Consider the following 20,322-nt stretch of genomic DNA (forward strand, 5'->3'; position numbering starts at 1 on the left):
GGAGGTTTAGCTCTTCTTTGCGTCCCTGTGGGTGTGTGATACATGATTCCCTGACCAATCACGTCGTAGTGAGGGCTGCATCTATAATTCTATTTATGTGTACATGGAAACGGGAAAGAAAGAAAAGGAGGGAGCGGATCGAAACGCTGCTTCAGTCCTCGCTCGAACCTGCTGCTGCCTGATTCTGCAGACTGAAGAAAGACGATGAAGACTCTGAGCGTCCTGGTTCTGTTGTCCCTCGCGGTCATCTGTCTCACCTCAGGTACAAACATGAAATAACTTAAAGGCTTTCTGTATATTTAAATAGCTCAAGCATCTTTTTCTGTAAACTTAAAGTTCAACTTCTCATGTTTGACAGATGCCTCCCAGACCGCTGATGGAAACCCCGTTCAGGAGGGTAACATTATTTTTGTGTTTTTAATAATAACAAACTTTTTTAACGTGGCTGAAAGTAAAAAGTTAAAATGTGTTTAAAACAGTTGAATGCATGGTGACTTACTGTCTCTGTGCAGGTCCGTTTGTGGAGAAGCAGGAGGCCTCCGAGGTGGTGAGACAGAAGAGAGCTGCAGGACAGTTGTCCCTGAGCCAGCTCGAGAGGTTTGTCTTTTTTATGATGCATGATCTGTGTCCTCTGTCTGATGTGGTCCCATGATGTCCAAAGAGTCCTCATCATTAGTTAAGACTTGAGTCCTCTCCTGCACTCGTCCCTTGATGCAGATGATGCACGTCTGTATGTATCAGACTCAGTGTATCAGTGTTCAGGTAGTGAGTCTGTTAATCTGTGGTTGGACGCCGTCTGTCAGTCTGGGATTGGGCTGGTGGTTGTGCTCTCACTGTGTGAGTGTGTGCAGATCCAACATGGCCGACAATCATCCGACCGGTCTGCAGCAGCTGATCGGGCCGTGGGCGTCTGTCGTGTTTCCAAGTTATGGATCTGAACCACCTTTAAATCCTGAAAGTCATTAAATATCTGTCTCACCCCCCCCGTCTGACACCCCCCCGTCTGACCCCCCCCCCGTCTGACCCCCCCCATGTCTCCCTCAGCCTGAGAGAGGTGTGTGAGGCCAACCTGGCGTGCGAGGACATGATGGACACGGAGGGAATCATCGCCGCCTACACCGCCTACTACGGACCAATCCCCTATTAGAACCACCCGGAACAACTGACCCGCAGTAACGGCTTTAATCTGATTTATGTGAAGTCATTAAATATCAGTGAACAGATCTGAGTCCAGCGTGACCTCACAGACATGAATCATCCTGTAGAGTAGTTTGAGATTAAATAAAGATGAATAAAAGTGTGTGTGTGTGTGTGTGTGTGTGCTCTGTCACAAAGTCTCACCTGTGTCCTGAACTGCTGCGACACTTTGTGGCCACTAGATGTCACTGTTTTCAAAGTCATATTTGTTTTCAATTTTTGCCCCCCTGAAGGGAAAGATGCTCCTGAGTGTTTTTAAAGGGACAGATGCTTCTGTTGATGGGACGACAGTGTGAAGTGTTCAGAGCTTATTAAGATTTTCCTGAGGAGGAGGAGGAGGAAGAGGAGGAGGGGGAGGAAGAGGAGGAGGAGGAAGAGGAGGAGGAGGAGGAGGAGGGGGAGGAAGAGGAGGAGGAGGAGGAAGGGGAGGAGGAGCAGGAAGAGGAGGAGGAGGAGGAGGAGGTGGAGGAAGAGGAGGAGGAGGAGGAAGAGGAGGAGGAAGAGGAGGAGGGGGAGGAAGAGGAGGAGGAGGAAGGGGAGGAGGAGCAGGAAGAGGAGGAGGAGGAGGTGGAGGAAGGGGAGGAGGAGCAGGAAGAGGAGGAGGAAGAGGGGGAGGAAGACGAAGAGGAAGAGGGGGAGGAGGTGGAGGAAGAGGAGGAGGAGGAGGAAGAGGAGGAGGAGGAGGAAGAGGAGGAGGAGGAGGAGGAAGAGGAGGAGGGGGAGGAAGACGAAGAGGAGGAGGGGGAGGAAGAGGAGGGGGAGGCTGTTGCATGATGGGTAATGGAGGTTTAAGGTCCAGAGATGTGGAGGAGAGTTTCCTGACCGCCTGCAGGATGATGCTGCTCAGGTACCCTTACTGCCCTTTGTGATGTCATGAAGGGAAAGTCTCCAAACGGCCTGTTTGAGCACACATTTTCTGAAAAGTGGAGCAGGCAGGAGACGGAGAGGATGGACTTTTCTCATCATTGGGGGGTTTGGAGACAAACTAGAGACACATGTTTGTACTGACCATCACACTCATCACCGTGCAGCTCGTCTGTCAGGTTCTCTGCAGGGCGCTGGGACAACGTGGCGTCGATGTGTAGGCGGGTGTTCACGGAGAAGCGAGTCCAACACGTTTGCTGTTTTCATTAGCGATGATGAAACCTTCCTTGTTGTTGTTGTATCGATCACTTATCTCTGTTATTCTTCCTCGCATGTGAAAGGACAGTGGACCAAAACGTGATTTGGCAGACGCGTGTGTCTAAAGAGGCGCTGCCTAAATACTTTTTACTGTATGTTTATGTTCGCTGAACATGCTCATATTTACTTTTTCAATATTTCAGCGTAGGTTCAGATGAAGGGTGGGGGGGGGGGGGGGGGGGGGGGACTCAGAAGGGGCTCCAGACCGTTTCAGGGGAATAAAGGGTTAAGTACGTTGTAGAGGCTCTACGGGCTGAATGGGCCTCGTCAGTGAGTGTAAACTACATCCCCCTTCCCCTCATTAAACATGTAGAGACATAACCCTAACCCAGATAAACATAAATATAATATCATGTCCATTCTCCTGCCGGCTGGTTGGAAAAAGGAAAATCAAGTCATTGCTGTGAACGTTGCAGAACAGCAGACGAGCGTCGTGTGTTATACAAGAGAAGGTGAAATAAGGACACATGTTTGGAATCTGAGCCGCTGTGAAATCCCCCACCCACCTCAAAAAAATAAAACTGGCTGCCGGGAATCTGAGCTGGAAGCTTTTGAAAGATTCTTTCTGATCAGAAGAGGAGGCCTGAACCTCGCCCCGCCCGCCCTCGCCTGGTATTCCCCTGGGAGCTCCCCTGGCGTCTCTACCTGTGGTAACCACCTGTTGCTTTACTCTCCTGTTGAAGTGCTCGTTGGAAAGGCCCGAAAAATGTACCTGCAAACTGTGACGAGATTTAAAGAATATGTGTTTCCTTTATTTAATCCAGCTGCTGGTTGAGCAGCTCAACCCGCCAAAATAAAAGCTTTGACATGTTTGTTTGGGATGTTACTTTCAGGTCAAAGTGCCGTAGAGCGTTGAAGACCCCTCTCTTCCTTTGTAACCTCGTATTACTTTCACTGCTCCCTTGACTCATGTTTTAAGACTTTTAATTTATTTTGTATTTTAAATGTCGTTTTTTTTTTATCTCCCTTGAGCTGTTATGTATTTTATTTATTTTTCTGAAAAGCACTTTGGTTGTTTTAAAGTGCTTCATAAATAAAGTTGGATTAGTTTGGAAATACATTTCAAATAAGTTAAATAAAATTAAATCAGGAAACCAGAAAAAACAGAAACCAGACGGGTCTTTAGCTTAAAGCCTCAACAGGACGAGTCTGCCTGATGTCTCAAGGTCATCTGTTCGACCTTTGGGACCTTCAGACGACCCGTCCCCTGAGAACGTGGTCAAGGTCAAGGTCAAGGTCAAGATTTCTTTCTTTGTCTCCCTGAGGAGAGTTGTGTGTTGGATGTTAGCTGCAGCACCTTAAAGTGTGCGTGAACAGGGAGCCAGTGGAGAGTGGATCACACAGGTGTAACACGTCGATATCAGAACACCAGACATGACGGTGATCCAGCCTCAGCGTCCCTGAACATCAGGATGTTTTTACACCTCGTTAAAGTGTAAATCAGACTGTGATCAAAAGGATGACCTCGTTCTGCTGATCTGATAACGTCATTCATAGCAGCTTGTGTTTTCATTGGCTGATCGCACGCTGCTGGTTTTCGACTTTTACTTCCTGAACCGCTTGAGATGGTTCAGGAAGATAATCAATAATAAATTTGCTTCTGGGTGTTGTTGGGTTTTTTTGCTGTAGCTTTGCCCCACACTTTCTCGTCCTCCTCTTCGTCTTTGGATTTCTGGTTTAACATGTTCATCCTGTCTCATGTTAACCCCGCCCATCACCTGGGTAGGAGGGTATAAAGTCAGAGCGAGCCGAGCTGCAGGCACAGAACCACCAGGATGGACCTGCTCACGTTTGAGAAGGAGAACCAGCTGCGCATTAAGGCCGTGGAGAGTTCCTTCGGCACCGCAGGGCGACCTCTGTCCCAGCCGGGCCGGTTTCTGATGGGGGAGGGCCGGCTCATGAAGCAGGGTCGCCGCAGGAAGCCGCAGCCTAAAGACTTCTACCTGTTCAATGACGTGCTGGTGTACGGCAGCATCATCCTGAACGGACGCTGGCACAAAAACCAGAAGATCATTCCTCTCGGTGAGACTTCAACACGTCACATGTTTCAAAATGCTTTAATGTTAAAAAGGAAACAAACAAAGAACTTCATTATAATATCACGGATGTTGTTTTCTTCTTTGTTGACATTTTATAAACTGCAGTTTGTTTGGTTCTTTATGAATGACGTCCTGCAGCTCCACATGTCAGTGTGTCCTTGGGCAAGGCATGCACCGAACCCCAAGCTGCACTTTTACATAAAAAATAAAACATAGATATTCTCAGATCGTACGTCCCTCTTGAATGTTAAATATCCTGAAAGGTTTTCAAATCAAACAATATGATCTCTGTTACTCCAGTGATTGAAACCCTCATGTTTAACGCTGACTATATGTGATTCCAGAGGACATCCAGATTGAGGACATGGAGGACGGGCTGTCGATGACTAACCAATGGCTGCTCCGCACGCCTCGCAAGTCCTTCTACATCTCCGCCTCTTCTGAAAAGGAGAAGCGGGCCTGGATGAAACACATCGAGGAGTGTCGTTCAAGCCTCCTGGAGGAGAGCAGCCGCCGGCCCAGCATGGTCTTCGCCAACTCCTGGATCCCCGACCAGGCCACCTTCAAGTGCATGCGCTGCCTCGACGGCTTCTCCGGCACCAATCGTCGACATCACTGCAGAGGCTGCGGCTTCGTGGTGTGCAACACCTGCTCCAAACAACGCGCTGTCATAAGTCACATCCACCCCACCAAGAAGCAGAGGGTCTGCCGCCTCTGCTACATAACCAACGACAAAGAGGAGGGCGGCGTCCCCCGCGTCAGAGGAAACAGCATCGGTCAGAAGAGCTCAGAGGACAGTGACGAGGACGAGAACCTGACTCAGAGCAGCTGGCTGGACGCACGCTCAGGAACGTGGGGACGGATGAGCGGCTACGATTACCCCACAGCGGTGCATCCTGTCGAACCGTTGTACACATGAAGACACAACGCAGTGAGCTGGTTGGTAGACAGGAAGTTCAGTGATCCCTCGGGAAGGTTCCCTCCGGGAGATACGTAACAGACGTTTGAGATGACACTCAGCTGTGTCCATTCTTTACATGAGGAGAAACATATAAACAGTGATGAACCTGCTGCAGGTAACTTTACATCCTGGGGCGGTTGAGTTAGTCCAGCCTCCCCTGATGGGAGGTGACCTGCTGGATCCAGAATCTCTGAGTCTCTTTAATGACGAGCTCTGACTTGTGTGACTCCTCGCTGCTCTTTGCACTGTTGCTGTTTGATTGTGTTGTTTTTATTGTTCTGTAAGGCGACCTCGGCTGTCGTGAGAGGCGCTCATAAATAATATGTATTATTAGTTGTTATTATTATCACGTGCACTTTCAGACCTCTGTGGATGATCCTAAACACAGCAGAATGACCTCCTCAAAAGAGCACGACACAAAAAGTTAAAGACCCTCATGACGATGATATTTAGGATGGTTTAGAAATGTACAGAACTGTCGATGTTGTTGATAAATTCATTTTTTTCATAATAATAAAAAACATGAATAAAAGTGCTCTGTGTCTGATCACTTCCTGTCAACACCTGTGTGACGTTGTGTCCTCCTCTCTCTCTCTATCTCTCTCTCTCTCTCTCTCTCTCTCTCTCTCTCTCTCTCTATCTCTCTCTCTCTCTCTATCTCTCTCTCTCTCTATCTCTCTCTCTCTCTCTCTCTCTCTCTCTCTCTATCTCTCTCTCTCTCTCTCTCTGTCTCTCTCTCTCTCTCTTTCTCTAATAAAAAAAAAGTAAGTTTTATGGTGGACAACATTGAACCTTTTTTCTGTCATTGACACAAAAAAAAGTTCTCCTGTCGATCACAAAGTCATCCGACCATGTTGATAACAAACATGCTGATATTCGACCATTAAACCAGAATAAGACAGATTTTAACTTTAGTTCCTGATTCAAGACTTTAAAGTGTCTTTAAAGGTTTTTCTCCCCTGAGGGACACGAATGCTTCAAGTTGAACTTACAGCGAACTGTACAACAAATATCATCTCCGTGTGTGAGGCGCCCTAACCAATCATTCCCTCTTTATTTATATAGCGTCAGTTCACAGCAGATGTTATCTGAAGACGCTTTACAGAACACAGATAACAGAGCTGACTCTTTGTTGTCTGACACAGAATCCTTCTGCCCCGCCCGGCGTGTGAACGCTGACAGGTCGCTGTGTGAACGCTGACAGGTTGAACGGTGTGATGACAGTAGAGGTTCTGTTCTGAATCTTTCGGACTCGTCTCAGCGTGAGAAAGCGTGTTTAGCGTGTCTGCCTGTTGCTTTTTAACGTGCAGAGGATTTAAGTGTGCAGTGTTGTCAGTAAGAGCGAGGAGGCGTGGCACGGTTAACAAAAGCACTCAAGGTTGACTCTTAAAGAAAACATTTTTCAAGCCCGATATTAAAGGCTCATGAACACATTCCTCATGAGTGACTTTAATCAACTGAGTATATTTAGACACAGGGCAAAAAGCCAGATCAGTTCTCCCTGTGGGCTTGGCATTGGTTAGGGTTAGTGTGTCAGACTCGCTCGACTTCTTTTCCCCAGAATGAGGAAACGTGGCCTGTTTTTCGGAGAAGTCTTTGTGATGAACTCTGTTTAGACGAAGCGTCATTTATCAGTGACGAAGACAAAATGTAGGTGTTGTTTTTGCCTTTTCGATTCATGATGCAAATTCAACAGACGGGAAACAACACAGCGTGGTGCTCATGTCTTTCTAAACAACATCAAGGATTCTCTCGGGGAAATGAATCACATTTGATTTAAACAACTTCAACATCATGTAACTGCATGAAATCCCTGCTGTGATAAAACAGAGACAGATCATTTCTCTGCACTCCATCCATCCGTTGTCTATCTGTGGTTACAGGCCGAACACGTCAACCCAGACATCCCTTTAATGTTTTACACCTCCACCTGGGGGATTCTGAGGCCTTCCCAGACCAGATGAAATAATCCCTCCAGTGGGCCCAGAAGGCCTCCAAAGGTCAGCGACCAGGAGGCGTCCGAATCAGACACACACCCATTCAAAAAGCCTAAATGAACATGTTTACAGCCTGCTTCAAAAAACCAAATAGGTGTGATTAGCTCATGTCTCCATCCACACACACTGTACGGGGGGAATGTTTTGATGACTCAGCAGTTTTGATTGGATGAAGGATCAGAGTTATTCACAATAAGGCGTGTAGCTGAGCTGATTGACAGGTGGGCGCCGTGTGACGGTTTGTCAGGAGGCTTAAAACCCGCCTCAGCTCTCAGCCTGTCGTTAGCTTGACTCAACGTTAGCCTGAGACAGCATTTCCAGCACGGAGACCGCCATCCATGGGACTCCAGCGCCCCCTGCAGGGACACACGGGGGACTCCAGCGCCCCCTGCAGGGACACACGGGGGACTCCAGCGCCCCCTGCAGGGACACACATGGGACTCCAGCGCCCCCTACAGGGACACACGGGGGACTCCAGCATCCCCTGCAGGGACACACGGGGGACTCCAGCGCCCCCTGCAGGAACACACGGGGGACTCCAGCATCCCCTGCAGGGACACACGGGGGACTCCAGCGCCCCCTGCAGGGACACACGGGGGACTCCAGCGCCCCCTGCAGGAACACACGGGGGACTCCAGCATCCCCTGCAGGGACACACATGGGACTCCAGCGCCCCCTACAGGGACACACGGGGGACTCCAGCGCCCCCTGCAGGAACACACGGGGGACTCCAGCGCCCCCTGCAGGAACACACGGGGGACTCCAGCGCCCCCTGCAGGGACACACGGGGGACTCCAGCGCCCCCTGCAGGGACACAGGGGGACTCCAGCATCCCCTGCAGGGTCACACATGGGACTCCAGCGCCCCCTACAGGGACACACGGGGGACTCCAGCGCCCCCTGCAGGGTCACACATGGGACTCCAGCGCCCCCTGCAGGGACACACATGGGACTCCAGCGCCCCCTGCAGGGACACACATGGGACTCCAGCGCCCCCTGCAGGGACACACATGGGACTCCAGCGCCCCCTGCAGGGACACAGGGGGACTCCAGCATCCCCTGCAGGGTCACACATGGGACTCCAGCGCCCCCTGCAGGGACACACATGGGACTCCAGCGCCCCCTGCAGGGACACACATGGGACTCCAGCGCCCCCTGCAGGGACACACGGGGGACTCCAGCACCCCCTGCAGGGACACACGAGGGATGACACTCAGGCTTCTTCCTTTAATATTTACAGCCTATAGTCTAGTTTACAGTCTGTGATTGTCGTTGTATGTAATTGAATTGCGTGGCTTCATATGGTACTGTATCAAAACGTCTCTTCACTTTGCTTTGTGTCTTACTTTCCACGTTGTCATGGCTCCATCACTTCCACATCTGTAACAAATCAATTCACAACGTCTCCTGTTGTTTCTGCTTGTGTCTACATGTCGTGTCAGAGAGATAAACAAACTGTGAGGTTACAGAACAAGTGATTGCCTTTAGTTTAGAGTTTGTCAGTCAGTCAGTGGAACTATCTCGACCTATTTGAGATCATGATTGAGAAGTATTCATGAAGTATTTGGATTTCTTCCAGTAACCTTTTGAAATTTGCCTTTGAATATTTTCATCCACTAAGTTCCTGAAACTTTTGTTGTATAATATCTTATCTAATGTCTTATATAATACTTCTTGGCTTTGAAAGGTCGTCAGTCTGATCCTCATAGATGAATGTCACCATGAAGAGACGTTTTAATTATAGTTCAGTTTGATTAATTGTGGATCAATCTGCAGCTTCCTTGAACAGACCTCAAACAGGTGGAACTGCAGTCAGAGAGATGAAAGCGACCATATTGTCCTACATATTCTGGCAGAAAGTTGCAGCCCAGCCCTGCAGCCTCTGCCAGATATCTGTCCCCCATCTGCAGATTTATTCACAAAGATATCACCTGTCTGCCAGGAACAACAACAGCCTTGTTCAGCTCAGAGAGCCAAGAGATAACAATAATCTGGTCCCTTCATCCAAATGTTATGTAATGATGATGATATCTTTTCAAAAATATGTCGCTCTGTTTCTTTTTCTAGTATGAAACAGTTATCAAAAACAAATGTGTGCCCGCCTGCCACAGTGTCTGCCAGTTACACACAAAGAAACAATCCTTAAAACATGGTCTTTAAATCATCTTAAACAGCGTCTTCAATCTACCCACCACCAGTACACTTTCCTAGGAGGCTTCAAAATTTAAACAAAATGCAGAGACACATTTAATTGTAAGATTACGGGTCTGTTCCTCTCTGAGCTTTCTCTGAGTCAGTCTTGGAAATTTTTCTTCATGGCAGCATGTAAAAAGAAACTGAGAAACTCATTTGTCCCTGCTGTTATCCCCTTGCTAAATGACCATTTTATTTATGATTGGTTCAAGGTTCAAGGTTCTTTATTTGTCAATTCCAAAATATGTCAGACATACAGTGAAATCGAAATTACGTTTCCCCCCTCCCCACGGTGCAATGTAGATAAAAAGGGTACGGTAAATAAAATAAAACAAGGTAAAAAAGATAAATAATATTTACATTAATAAACCTAAATGTGCAAAGTACTAAGTTAAATAAAATGGAGTATAAAACAAGATTATAAGAAAAGTGAAACTTGTGCATGCGTGCAATGTGCAATAAGTGACCAGGGTTCTGTTTCAATGTTCAAACAGGAGGAGGTTCCAATGTTCATTGCTGGCTGTATTTACTTTATGTATTTTGCATAAAACAATTTGCCCTCAGTGATGATAAAGCAACCTTGACCTTGAACTATAAAACCTGAAATAACGTTTTTACATTTGTCTAATTTGTTAGGGATTTGTTTGGGGACTTTAATCAGTACACATAATCCTGCTTCTCCTGTCAGCTCCCTTCATGTTGGTGCTGGTGCTCTTCAGTTGTAGTGACTCACTGTGACCTCAAGAGGGCAGAAAACTTATAATAAGTTAATCAGTTCGAACTGCATTTTTTCGTATATAAAATTACAAAAGAATATAGAAATATATACGGCGGAGAATCTTCATACCAATACATTAATATAAACATTTTTCAAATGTAAACTTTTTGTTTTTATTATAAAAAAAATTATAATCGCTTTTATTCTTGACGTCATATCCGTTTCCGCTCTCGCTCGCGGCAGTAAACATGGCGAACGGCTAACCGTAGTCGTGCTAATAGTCCTGAAGCTTTTTGATTTTAAAGCTTAAAGAAAACCTTTTACGTCACCGTTGGCGCCCAGAAGCGCGTGAGTTGAGCTTTGCGCTCAGCACGTTTTCCTAAAAGGTAAAGTGGTGAAGTTCCTTTGTTGTTATGGATGCTAACGCGGCCTAGCTACAAGTGGAGGCTAACGCTCACTACCAGCAAACCTGCAGCCATTGAAAACCTTTCTGTTTGTTTTTATTCATGTTTACGATCCTTTAACACATCTAATGCAGTAAAAAAAAAAAGACAAATTAGGCTGTTACATATTTATTTATCCTTATTGTAAAACAATACATTAAACAGTCCCTGCAGACATTAAGGGTGTACATTATAATGCTGATTAAAAGGGATTAAGGTGATGAAGTGTCCAAACATTAAAGGTGCTAAATTAAAGTTATTGTCAGATAAGCATTGAAGTGACTCTTAGGACAGCAGTGCAGATGAGAAGTGATGAATCCAGGAGTCACTGTGTGTTTCCCCCCCTGGCATGATAGTGACATGTTGGACACACTTCACACCTCTAGTGTCTTCTTTTAATTTGGCCATGCTGATTTTTTATTTTTTTATTTTTTTTAAATCTGGCAGGTTGAAGGAGATACACCGTCAAGATGGGGCGACGTTCAACCTCCTCCACCAAGAGTGGGAAATTTATGAACCCCACCGACCAGGCCAGTAAGTACCGACGAGTCACGCTGCTGTAAGACACCTGAAAAACGATCAGCCTGTAGCACACACCATGAAAACTGATCTTTATTTCACCTTCTTTACAGGAAAGGAGGCCAGGAAAAGGGAGTTGAAAAAGGTACTAAACATGTTGAACTCTTCGATTCACTTTGTAACAAGCGTTTTCATCTCATACACAACATGAGGATCGTAACATTCTGCTTAATGTGTCGATTCTCCCGCCAGAACAAGAAGCAGAGGATGATGGTGAGAGCGGCGGTGCTGAAGATGAAGGATCCCCGACAGATAATTAGAGACATGGAGAAGCTGGACGAGATGGGTGAGACGCTGGTTGTGTGTTTCTTTTGTTGTTGACATATTCTCAGGTCGCACTCACACTTCAGTCCTTACCGTGCCCGATCATGGAAGAGGTTCACGCTACATGGACATAAAGTTTAAGTGCATGCATGTGTTTGAAATAGATTAGTTACTTTACACAGCAGCCATGTGCGAGAGGTCACTTCTGCTAACGTGACACTCCGTCTTGTACAGAGTTCAACCCGGTCCAGCAGCCCTTGTTGAATGAAAAAGTGCTGAGGGACAAGAGGAAGAAGCTCCGTGAAACGTTTGAACGCATCGTCCGCCTGTACGAGAGGGAGAACCCCGACACCTACAAGGAGCTCCGCAAACTGGAGCTAGACTACGAGACCAAGCGAGGGCAGCTGGCGCTTTACTTTGACTCAGTCAAGGTGTGTGGACGGTTTCAAAAATGCACTTCTGTCTGATTTTCCTGCTTGTTGGTTTGAGCTGCATCTACATGGTGGTCAATGACTTTATTCTGTGCGTCTCACCTCACCTCCCCTACATTGAGGGTGTGAGGCACTGAGCTTTCTCTCCACTAACCCTCGTGTTACCCCTGAACCGTTTTCTCTAACAGAACGCAGAGTCAGTGGAGGTCGACAGCATCCCTTTACCGGACATGCCTCACGCCCCCTCCAATATCCACATCCAGGACATCCCACTACCAGGGGCTCAGCCGCCCTCCATCCTGAAGAAGAGCTCTGCTTTTGGGTGAGCTTTAACTTTAACGAGGGCGAGTTTGTTTTTGCATTCAGAAAACACAGACTGAAATAATAGAAACAACATCAAGTTACAGCAGGAGACAAGAATGTAAAACCATCAACAGTCATCAGGGTCATTTGGTCAAATGTTCGATACTTGAGGGTAGCACATGTTTTATAAGAACACAATCTCTGATGATTGGAATCAGAAAGTAAAGAAGCCTCGTGGTTACTGTCTATGAGACTGCTGTTTGATCTCTCAGTAAAGGTCCTCTGTCGGCGTCCTCTGGACCGGCGTTAGCCTCAGCCCCAGGTGTGCCACGTTTACCTCCAGGGAAGAAGCCCCCCGGCCCCCCACCTGGACCCCCACCTCCACAGGTCCTCGCTCTGTACGGCATTCCTTCTCGACGACCCTTCGGCACAGACATGGGTGATGCATTTAGTAGTAGAATATTTAAATGTTATTAGAGAACACAGACTGGTAGGATTGTTCGCAGCTCTTCATGTCTGCTCTCTCCTGTTTTCTCCATCAGAGCCCTCCATCCCTGGTCTTGAAAAAGAATCAGCCATGGACCTGGGGAGAGATCGGGACAGCGGCAGTGACAGCGACAGAGATCGCGATGACGACGACGATGAAAGCGACTCTGAGGATGACAGCGACGATGAGAGAGACGATGGGGACGAGGGCGAGCAGAGGATGAGTGTGGACGATCAGAGGGAACGAGAGGAGGACAGAGACCGAAACGACAGACATGCTAGTGAGTGTTTGACCATCCATCACAGAACAACACCTGGAGTAAATAAAAAGAAAAAATGCTTCTCAGGACACTTTGTAGTGGATTTATCTTGAGCCTGGATATTAGATGGACCGGGCTCCTGTTGAATAGCCGTCCTGAAACTAACTGCAGCCTGGCTCTGAAATTAACACTGGCCAAGCACCAAATGCAAGTCCATTTTCTGTATGATTATTATATTTCACAGAGCAATCCTCCAACCCTGCTGCTGCGTTGACGTACCCTAATCTGCAAAACCTCAAAATAAAATCCCAACAGAAACTGTTTTAAATGCAAAATAATGGAATTTGAAATATGTGATTAAAATGTGATTTGTGTTCTGATGAACGTCTTACTCCTTCAGGTCGCAGTGTTCGTTTCGCCGACGTTCCTCCAGAGGCTCCACGTGAAGGCAAGAGGAAGAAGAAGAGGATGGTGAAGAGGACCAAAGCCATCACTCCTCTACAGGCCATGATGCTGAGGATGGCAGGTGAGGCTGTCAGATCTGTCACTGTACCTGTCCGTCACTTTGACTCGGGTTCCTCTGAGACTCACGCACCCTGAACTGTGTCTCTGTCTCCAGGTCAGTCTGTCCCTGAGGACGAGGAGGAAGAGGAGGTGGAGGAGGAGTACACAGACGACTCAGACGCTTCGGACACTGAGGACAGAGGACCACCGGGGGACAGCCAGCCCCACCTGATGCCCAATCAGCGTCTACCCCCACCCTCAGGACCAGTGGGACAGCAGGGGCCTCCACATATGCAGGGTCCACCCATGACCGGGCCCCCACCTCTTGGTCCACCCCCAGCTCCTCCAATGAGGCCTCCTGGTCCTCCCTCTGGCCCGCCTCCTGGTCCCCCACCAGGTTAGTGAGGAAGAGGTCGTGTACCTGCACTTGGTGGTGGATTGAAATGAGAAAAGACGAGACGTTATGAATCGACAGAATTAACAACAATAATTAATGAATGGTGTGTTTCAGGTGCTCCTCCGTTCCTGAGGCCTCCTGGTATGCCTGGAGGCTTGAGGGGTCCGATGCCTCGTCTCCTGCCTCCTGGACCTCCTCCCGGTCGACCTCCAGGTCCTCCACCAGGCCCTCCTCCTGGCTTACCACCAGGACCCCCTCCACGAGGACCCCCTCCCAGACTCCCACCCCCGGCACCACCAGGTAGGCACATGTGTGCAGACATCTGTGTGAGCACTCTGACAGAGCTCTCCTTTGTGTTCATCAAACGTGACACACGTGGCGTCTCTGTCAAACAGCTCGACCACCAAACGTATATTTACTTTCAAGTCGTTCCTGCAGTCCAAATAAAACGGTCCACATCAGTCCATCTATTTAAGCATGCTTACTGATCCACATGTTTGAAGTGGCGAGGAGGAATGTCTCCGTCACGTCTAAACACGTCTGTCTTGTCTTTTTTAAGGTATGCCCCCGCCTCCCCCGAGAGCAGGAGGACCCCCACGCCCGCTCGCCCCTCCGCTCTCTCTCTTCCCTCCACCTCTCAACTCCAACGTGCTCAGTGCTCCTCCCAGCATCGTGCAGCGACAGAAAGGCTCTGCATCCAATCAGGACGCTCCTCAGAGCAACATGCCGCCCCCTCCCATGCCCATGAGACCGGGTGTCATGCAGATGCCTCCTCCCCCGGGGACAGCTGCAGCACCCGGAGGTGCCAACCCAGGCAGCAACCCCCACCACGCCGCCACCATCGAGAAGCGGGCCAACATCACCTCTGTGGCCGCAGCTGGAGGCGGTGCCGCGGCGGGGCCCGGCGCTGGAGGGGCCACCATCTCCGCCAAACCTCAGATCATCAACACGAAGGCAGAGGTCACCCGCTTCGTGCCCACGGCGCTGAGGGTGCGTAGGGACAGAAGCGGAGCGATGCCCGGGGCGTCTCTTGGGCCTATGGAGAAGGCAGGAGGTGTCGGAGGAAGGAGGGGTGATGATGGCATGGGAGGGGGTCAGGGGCAGAAGCAGCACGCCGCCGCAGGTCCCATGGTACACGCCGCCCAGATGGGTGCCGTGCCTCAGTCCAACATGAAGACAAAGGACCAGATGTATGAAGCCTTTATGAGGGAGATGGAGGGACTCCTCTGAGACTCAGGCGGGGTGTCGGGGGCGGGGCGCCCTCGTTTTCCGTGTTGTCCGTGCGGAGGTTTAGAAGCCCTCGAGGGTGTCGGCTAGATCAGAATCTCTGTAGAACCTTAGGCTCGTCTTTCTACTTTTATCTGGCCTAAAATAACTTTCTAAGAGAATGTGAACTTCATGTACGCAAAACATCTGGTCGCAAACTTCATCGTGACCCTTCAAACGGGTCGCTAATCCACGCCCACATGAACCAACTCCTTTCTCCGCACTGGAAAGAAAAGGTTTGTTTTGTCTGCCAGTGTGTTCTTTTTTTTTTATCTCCACCCAGTCAGCTGTTTTGTATGATTTTATGACTGTTCTGTTTTACTCCGTTTGCGATCTCCTGAACATGTTGGACTTCAAAATAAAGGCGTGGGTTGTTTGTGTCTGTATTGAACAGAAACTGAAATAAACTGAAACTTGATATGCAGCTAAATAAACACGTCAAAACAGTATTTCACCGCATGCTTTAGTTTCTTTCTTTTTTTTTCAGCTTTATTAACAGTCTGGATGACATTTGTAATGCTCAAAACTAAACTTTATAATGAAATATCTACACTATAGTTTTACCAAAGAAATCATAATGTATAGATTACAGGGTAGTTCAGTCTATAGAGACGTCTCTGGCTCAAGCAAAATCAAATTGTGACTCCAAGAATAGAAATCAAATTTTATTTTTATTTTATCTTTTTTATTAGAATCAGCTTCAATATCCAGGTATGTTCAAGACTCAAGGAATTTAACTTTGAGACTCTAAAATGTAAACATATAAACTATTAACTTAAGTAATTAGAGACAAATATGTACAAGACTAAATAAGATAATAGTGCAGTGATAAGTGCAAGAAAATGATAAAGTGAGCATGAGGTAGTTATCTTTACAGTATTTACATTCTATAGATAATCATTTAATTAAAAATTTCTCGTTTTATTTTTATTTTTAAAGTTTTATTGTGAAATCTTGTTTAATATGTTTTTGTTACCGTTTGTGTTGTATCTTTTCCAGAGACTCCAAATATTAGAGCTTCATATTATATTATATTATATTCATTAAAAACAACACCTCCCGTCTTCCATTGCGGCGAACTCCTGCTCCTAATTCCGCGCATGCGCGTTTTAGATCTGAGGACACGTTGGGTTGATAAACATGGCGGATAGTTCGGAGGAAAGCGTGAAGCTAAACGAGGATGAAACGGTGGAAGGTTCTGGAAGTGATGATGATAACAGTCAAGCAGACGAGGAGGAGGAGGCGGTGAAGACGTTTAAAGATTTGGTGAGTTTATTAAAGAAACCAAAGAAGAAGAAGAAGAAGAGCGTTAGCATCGTAAACAAACAGCACCATAGCAGTTTAAGCTAGCTACAGTCCGTTTCTCTTTTTAATGTTTAAAATACAAACATTGTCAGACACGTGGTGACCTCTGATCAAGGTATGTTTCCGTGTGTGTGTGTGTGTGTGTGTGTGTGTGTGTGTGTGGTCTAACAGGGGGTCACTGAGGTTCTGTGTGAGGCGTGTGATCAGCTGGGATGGAAGACTCCCTCAAAGATTCAGGTAGAAGCCATACCTGTAGCCCTGCAAGGTGAGTCCCCTGCATCTCTACCACCCAGCATGCTTTAAACAGATAACCAGCTGCACACATGGGGGACAGGAGGTTTGCATCAGCAGGTAGGAGGGAGGAGCCAGGTGATGGAGGGAGGAGCCAGGTGATGGAGGGAGGAGCCAGGTGATGGAGGGCTTTGTTAAGTTAACCTTTTCTATTATTCGTCTCTTTCTCTCTGGCGGCAGGAAAGGATGTCATCGGCCTCGCAGAGACGGGTTCCGGAAAGACGGGTGCGTTTGCTCTGCCCATCCTTCAGTCCCTGCTGTCCTCACCCCAGAGGCTCCACACCCTCGTCCTCACCCCGACCAGGGAGCTGGCCTTCCAGATCGCCGAGCAGTTTGAGGCCCTGGGCTCGAGTATTGGAGTGAAGTGTGGTACGTCTCCACCGAAGGCTGACGAGATGTGAATGTTGTGGATGAATCATTTTGGTTTTTTGTCCTGACACGTTTCTCCTTTCTGTCTCAGCTGTTATTGTCGGAGGGATCGATATGATGTCCCAGTCCTTGGTGTTAGCTAAAAAACCTCACATTGTTATCGGTAAGACCATCAGTGAAGCTGTCATCATTTTCATGACCCCATTATTCAGTGCCTGTCACTAATGGTTTGTGTGAATGTAGTAATGAAACATGCATAAAGTTTGATTTCTGATAGGATCACGTTGAAGTTTAAATGTCTGGTATCCTGATGCAGTGACTCGTGTGTGTGTGTGTGTGTGTGTGTGTGTGTGTGTGTGTGTGTTTACAGCCACACCGGGGCGATTGATCGACCACATGGAGAACACAAAAGGCTTCTCTCTGCGAGCGCTGAAGTTCCTGGTGATGGACGAGGCGGACAGAATCCTCAACATGGACTTTGAGACCGAGGTCGGGAATTCAAATGTTTACGTTCATGATTGATTTCCTTCAAGTTTGTTTCATTTTTCATTTCCAGCTTTTAATGATGCTTTAAAGGGGTGACGTGTCACTCTGACCCCTAGTGTTTAAAATGGGTACTGCAGTCTAAACATGACAGAGAGCTGTCATTCATTGGAAGTGAAATGTTTGACTGCACAGTACATTTTAAACTCTGACCTCTTATTGTAGACGCTGTTAAACTTTCTTTCCTGTCACTCTTTCGTTTGTCTTTCCAGGTGGATAAAATCTTGAAGGTGATCCCCAGAGACAGACGGACCTTCTTGTTCTCTGCCACCATGACCAAAAAGGTAACAGTCACCCACACTGAGTCAGACTTTGAAAGGCGGTGAAGTGTTTCTCATCTTTTTGAGCTCTTTGTTATGAGTTGATCAGAGAGTCTGACGGTCACTTTTATAACCTCTCCGTTGTTTCCTTGCAGGTCCAGAAACTCCAGAGAGCGGCTCTGAAAGATCCCGTGAAGTGTGCCGTCTCCACTAAATACTCCACGGTGGACAAACTGCAGCAGTACTACATTTTTATCCCCTCCAAGTACAAGGTAAAGCTGCACGGTCATATCTCAGCCTGCACGCCACACTCGTGCGCCGTTTCTGAAGACACAAGGTTTTAATGGCGTTTTGTTTCGTGACAGGACTGTTACCTGGTGTCCATCCTGAACGAACTCGCCGGCAACTCTTTTATCATTTTCTGCAGCACGTGTAACAATGCCCAGCGGGTGGCGCTGTTGCTGAGAAACCTTGGCATCACTGCGATCCCTCTACACGGACAGATGAGTCAGGTATGGCTTCACAGAAACGCACGCGTTAGCTTAGCATCAAGAATCCTGTCACACACTGCCGCTAACTGTCTGTGTGTGTCTGAGCTGTTTCTGTAAATCTTCCACTCTCAGAATAAACGACTCGGAGCGCTGAACAAGTTCAAGTCCAAGTCTCGATCGGTGCTGCTGGCGACAGACGTGGCTTCCAGAGGACTCGACATTCCTCACGTGGACTGTGTCATCAACTACGACATCCCCACACACTCCAAGGTAAACCCCCCCCCCCCCTCCCCCCCGCTGCAGCTGATTGTGTTTGAATATTGATCTGATTGATGTCGTCACTCACAGGACTACATCCATCGAGTGGGACGAACAGCTCGAGCCGGGCGCTCTGGGAAATCCATCACTTTTGTCACGCAGTAAGAACGACCCGTTCGTACTCTTAACGGTGAAAATAAGTTTTTTTTTTTTGCTTTTAATGAACACACGTCGTTGTTTTTAGATACGATGTGGAGCTTTTCCAGCGAATCGAGAGCCTGATTGGGAAGAAACTTCCGGCCTTTCCGACTCAGGAGGACGAGGTGATGATGCTGGTGGAGAGGGTGAGCGAGGCTCAGAGGTTCGCCCGACTGGTAAGTCATCTCCACGTCACGATCAAGAACCGAACTCTGCCGATAACTAGTTCCACTATTAAACTTCAAACTGATTTAACTGTTACTAAGCAACCTGACCACTGCCTCCTGGTGTCCATGGTAACCACAGAGACGCTCCTCCATGGCTGGTCGTCATGAAGAAAGTTTGGTTTATAGTCGGCTTGTGGTTGAAGTCAGTGTCTCATCTCTGTCAGGAAATGAAGGAGCAAGGCGAGAAAAGGAAAAGGCCCAAAGGAGGAGATCGAGACGAGGACGACACGGAGCAAGCGAGCGGCGTGAGGAAGAAAGTGAGAGGCGGCGGCGGCGGTGGCGGTGGCGGGGGAGGAAGTGGAGGAGGGATGAAAAAGAGAGGTGGAGCGGCCTGGAGGGGAGGGCGTTGAAGCCCCGACATGAACAGACTGTACATAACAACAACAACGTACCATGCTATTATTGTTTTTCTGATTAAAAAGGATTTTGACAATGTTCAATATTTACATGACAGCCATTTTCCTTGGAGGACAGACTTACAGTGTGAAGCTCAAACACTTATAAAGTCTGTCATCCATTCATTAAGTATTGGGGGGGAAATCATTTAATCATGAAACATCCCCATTTGTAATAAAAGAACTGAGTGAAACTGAGTTTGGGGTTGTAAGAATGTGCGAGTTGTATTCTGGCTTTGAGACACCAGATGGCGCTGTTGCAGTTTAAAAACACGAGGATGAGACCGATCACTCACAGCAGCTCTGAAGGACACAGGTTTGTTTTTAAACCGAATATTTCATAAAGACATGATGAAGAGCCACATTGAAGACCTCAGAAGAAGAGACGAGGATTCTGTCAGCATGTGACGTCATGAGCTGATGGTTATCATCGGGTTATATCAATGTGATGCTGCCATCTATAGTTCACCTGCTGGACTAAACTCTGACTTGATTATATGATCAAACGAGAGGAAATTGTGAGTACACAATACCTATCGATACATCGATTATTGGTTCAAATATTGGAATCGACATGGCCATTGTTCTGCTCAATCGGTGCACCTCTGTTTACGAATGAGGGGCTGGTTTCCTCCAGCCAATGACTGAGAGGGAAAGACCTGCAGAGTGGGAGCCAAATGTCTCCACGCTGCTCTGGTGGGTGGTGCAAGGCATAGAAATCAAGAGAATAGATTCCCCATCACAGTTTGACATCCTGTGAAATTCT

At 47.6% G+C, this 20,322-nt stretch overlaps 4 protein-coding genes across 6 annotated transcripts; all 4 read left to right on the forward strand.

Annotated features, from left to right (window-relative positions):
* The first annotated feature begins 107 nt into the window (after positions 1 to 107).
* bglap (bone gamma-carboxyglutamate (gla) protein) lies at positions 108 to 1,300 on the forward strand. The gene is made up of 4 exons (XM_079366569.1): positions 108 to 262; positions 359 to 397; positions 513 to 597; positions 1,045 to 1,300. The coding sequence occupies exons 1-4, from the start codon at positions 205 to 207 to the stop codon at positions 1,145 to 1,147; spliced, it is 285 nt and encodes a 94-aa protein (XP_079222695.1). The 5' UTR covers positions 108 to 204; the 3' UTR covers positions 1,148 to 1,300.
* A 1,412-nt stretch (positions 1,301 to 2,712) lies between these two features.
* Positions 2,713 to 5,907, forward strand: LOC306838664 (pleckstrin homology domain-containing family F member 2-like). 3 transcript variants are annotated; one of them, XM_079366978.1, is made up of 4 exons: positions 2,713 to 2,831; positions 3,213 to 3,261; positions 4,109 to 4,401; positions 4,763 to 5,907. In XM_079366978.1, exons 3-4 carry the CDS (start codon positions 4,155 to 4,157, stop codon positions 5,335 to 5,337), a joined length of 822 nt encoding a protein of 273 aa, XP_079223104.1. In that variant the 5' UTR covers positions 2,713 to 2,831; positions 3,213 to 3,261; positions 4,109 to 4,154; the 3' UTR covers positions 5,338 to 5,907. The 3 variants fall into 3 exon arrangements, with proteins under 3 accessions (XP_079223104.1, XP_079223102.1, XP_079223103.1); XM_079366977.1 differs by lacking the exon at positions 2,713 to 2,831 and adding an exon at positions 2,906 to 3,087; XM_079366976.1 differs by lacking the exon at positions 3,213 to 3,261.
* A 4,595-nt stretch (positions 5,908 to 10,502) lies between these two features.
* wbp11 (WW domain binding protein 11) lies at positions 10,503 to 15,668 on the forward strand. Its single transcript, XM_079366957.1, has 12 exons — positions 10,503 to 10,672; positions 11,177 to 11,263; positions 11,362 to 11,393; positions 11,501 to 11,594; positions 11,807 to 12,003; positions 12,192 to 12,325; positions 12,579 to 12,745; positions 12,849 to 13,073; positions 13,453 to 13,578; positions 13,672 to 13,953; positions 14,068 to 14,253; positions 14,513 to 15,668. The coding sequence occupies exons 2-12, from the start codon at positions 11,200 to 11,202 to the stop codon at positions 15,181 to 15,183; spliced, it is 2,178 nt and encodes a 725-aa protein (XP_079223083.1). The 5' UTR covers positions 10,503 to 10,672; positions 11,177 to 11,199; the 3' UTR covers positions 15,184 to 15,668.
* Positions 15,669 to 16,287: 619 nt separating this feature from the next.
* On the forward strand, positions 16,288 to 19,601 carry ddx47 (DEAD (Asp-Glu-Ala-Asp) box polypeptide 47). The gene is made up of 12 exons (XM_079366970.1): positions 16,288 to 16,485; positions 16,696 to 16,789; positions 16,996 to 17,184; positions 17,276 to 17,347; positions 17,555 to 17,673; positions 17,940 to 18,011; positions 18,143 to 18,259; positions 18,353 to 18,499; positions 18,611 to 18,748; positions 18,827 to 18,897; positions 18,981 to 19,110; positions 19,326 to 19,601. Exons 1-12 carry the CDS (start codon positions 16,360 to 16,362, stop codon positions 19,509 to 19,511), a joined length of 1,461 nt encoding a protein of 486 aa, XP_079223096.1. The 5' UTR covers positions 16,288 to 16,359; the 3' UTR covers positions 19,512 to 19,601.
* Positions 19,602 to 20,322: the final 721 nt, after the last annotated feature.

Source organism: Symphodus melops (assembly GCF_947650265.1).
Source record: "Symphodus melops genome assembly, chromosome: 17".
Classification (NCBI taxonomy): Eukaryota; Metazoa; Chordata; class Actinopteri; order Labriformes; family Labridae; genus Symphodus; species Symphodus melops.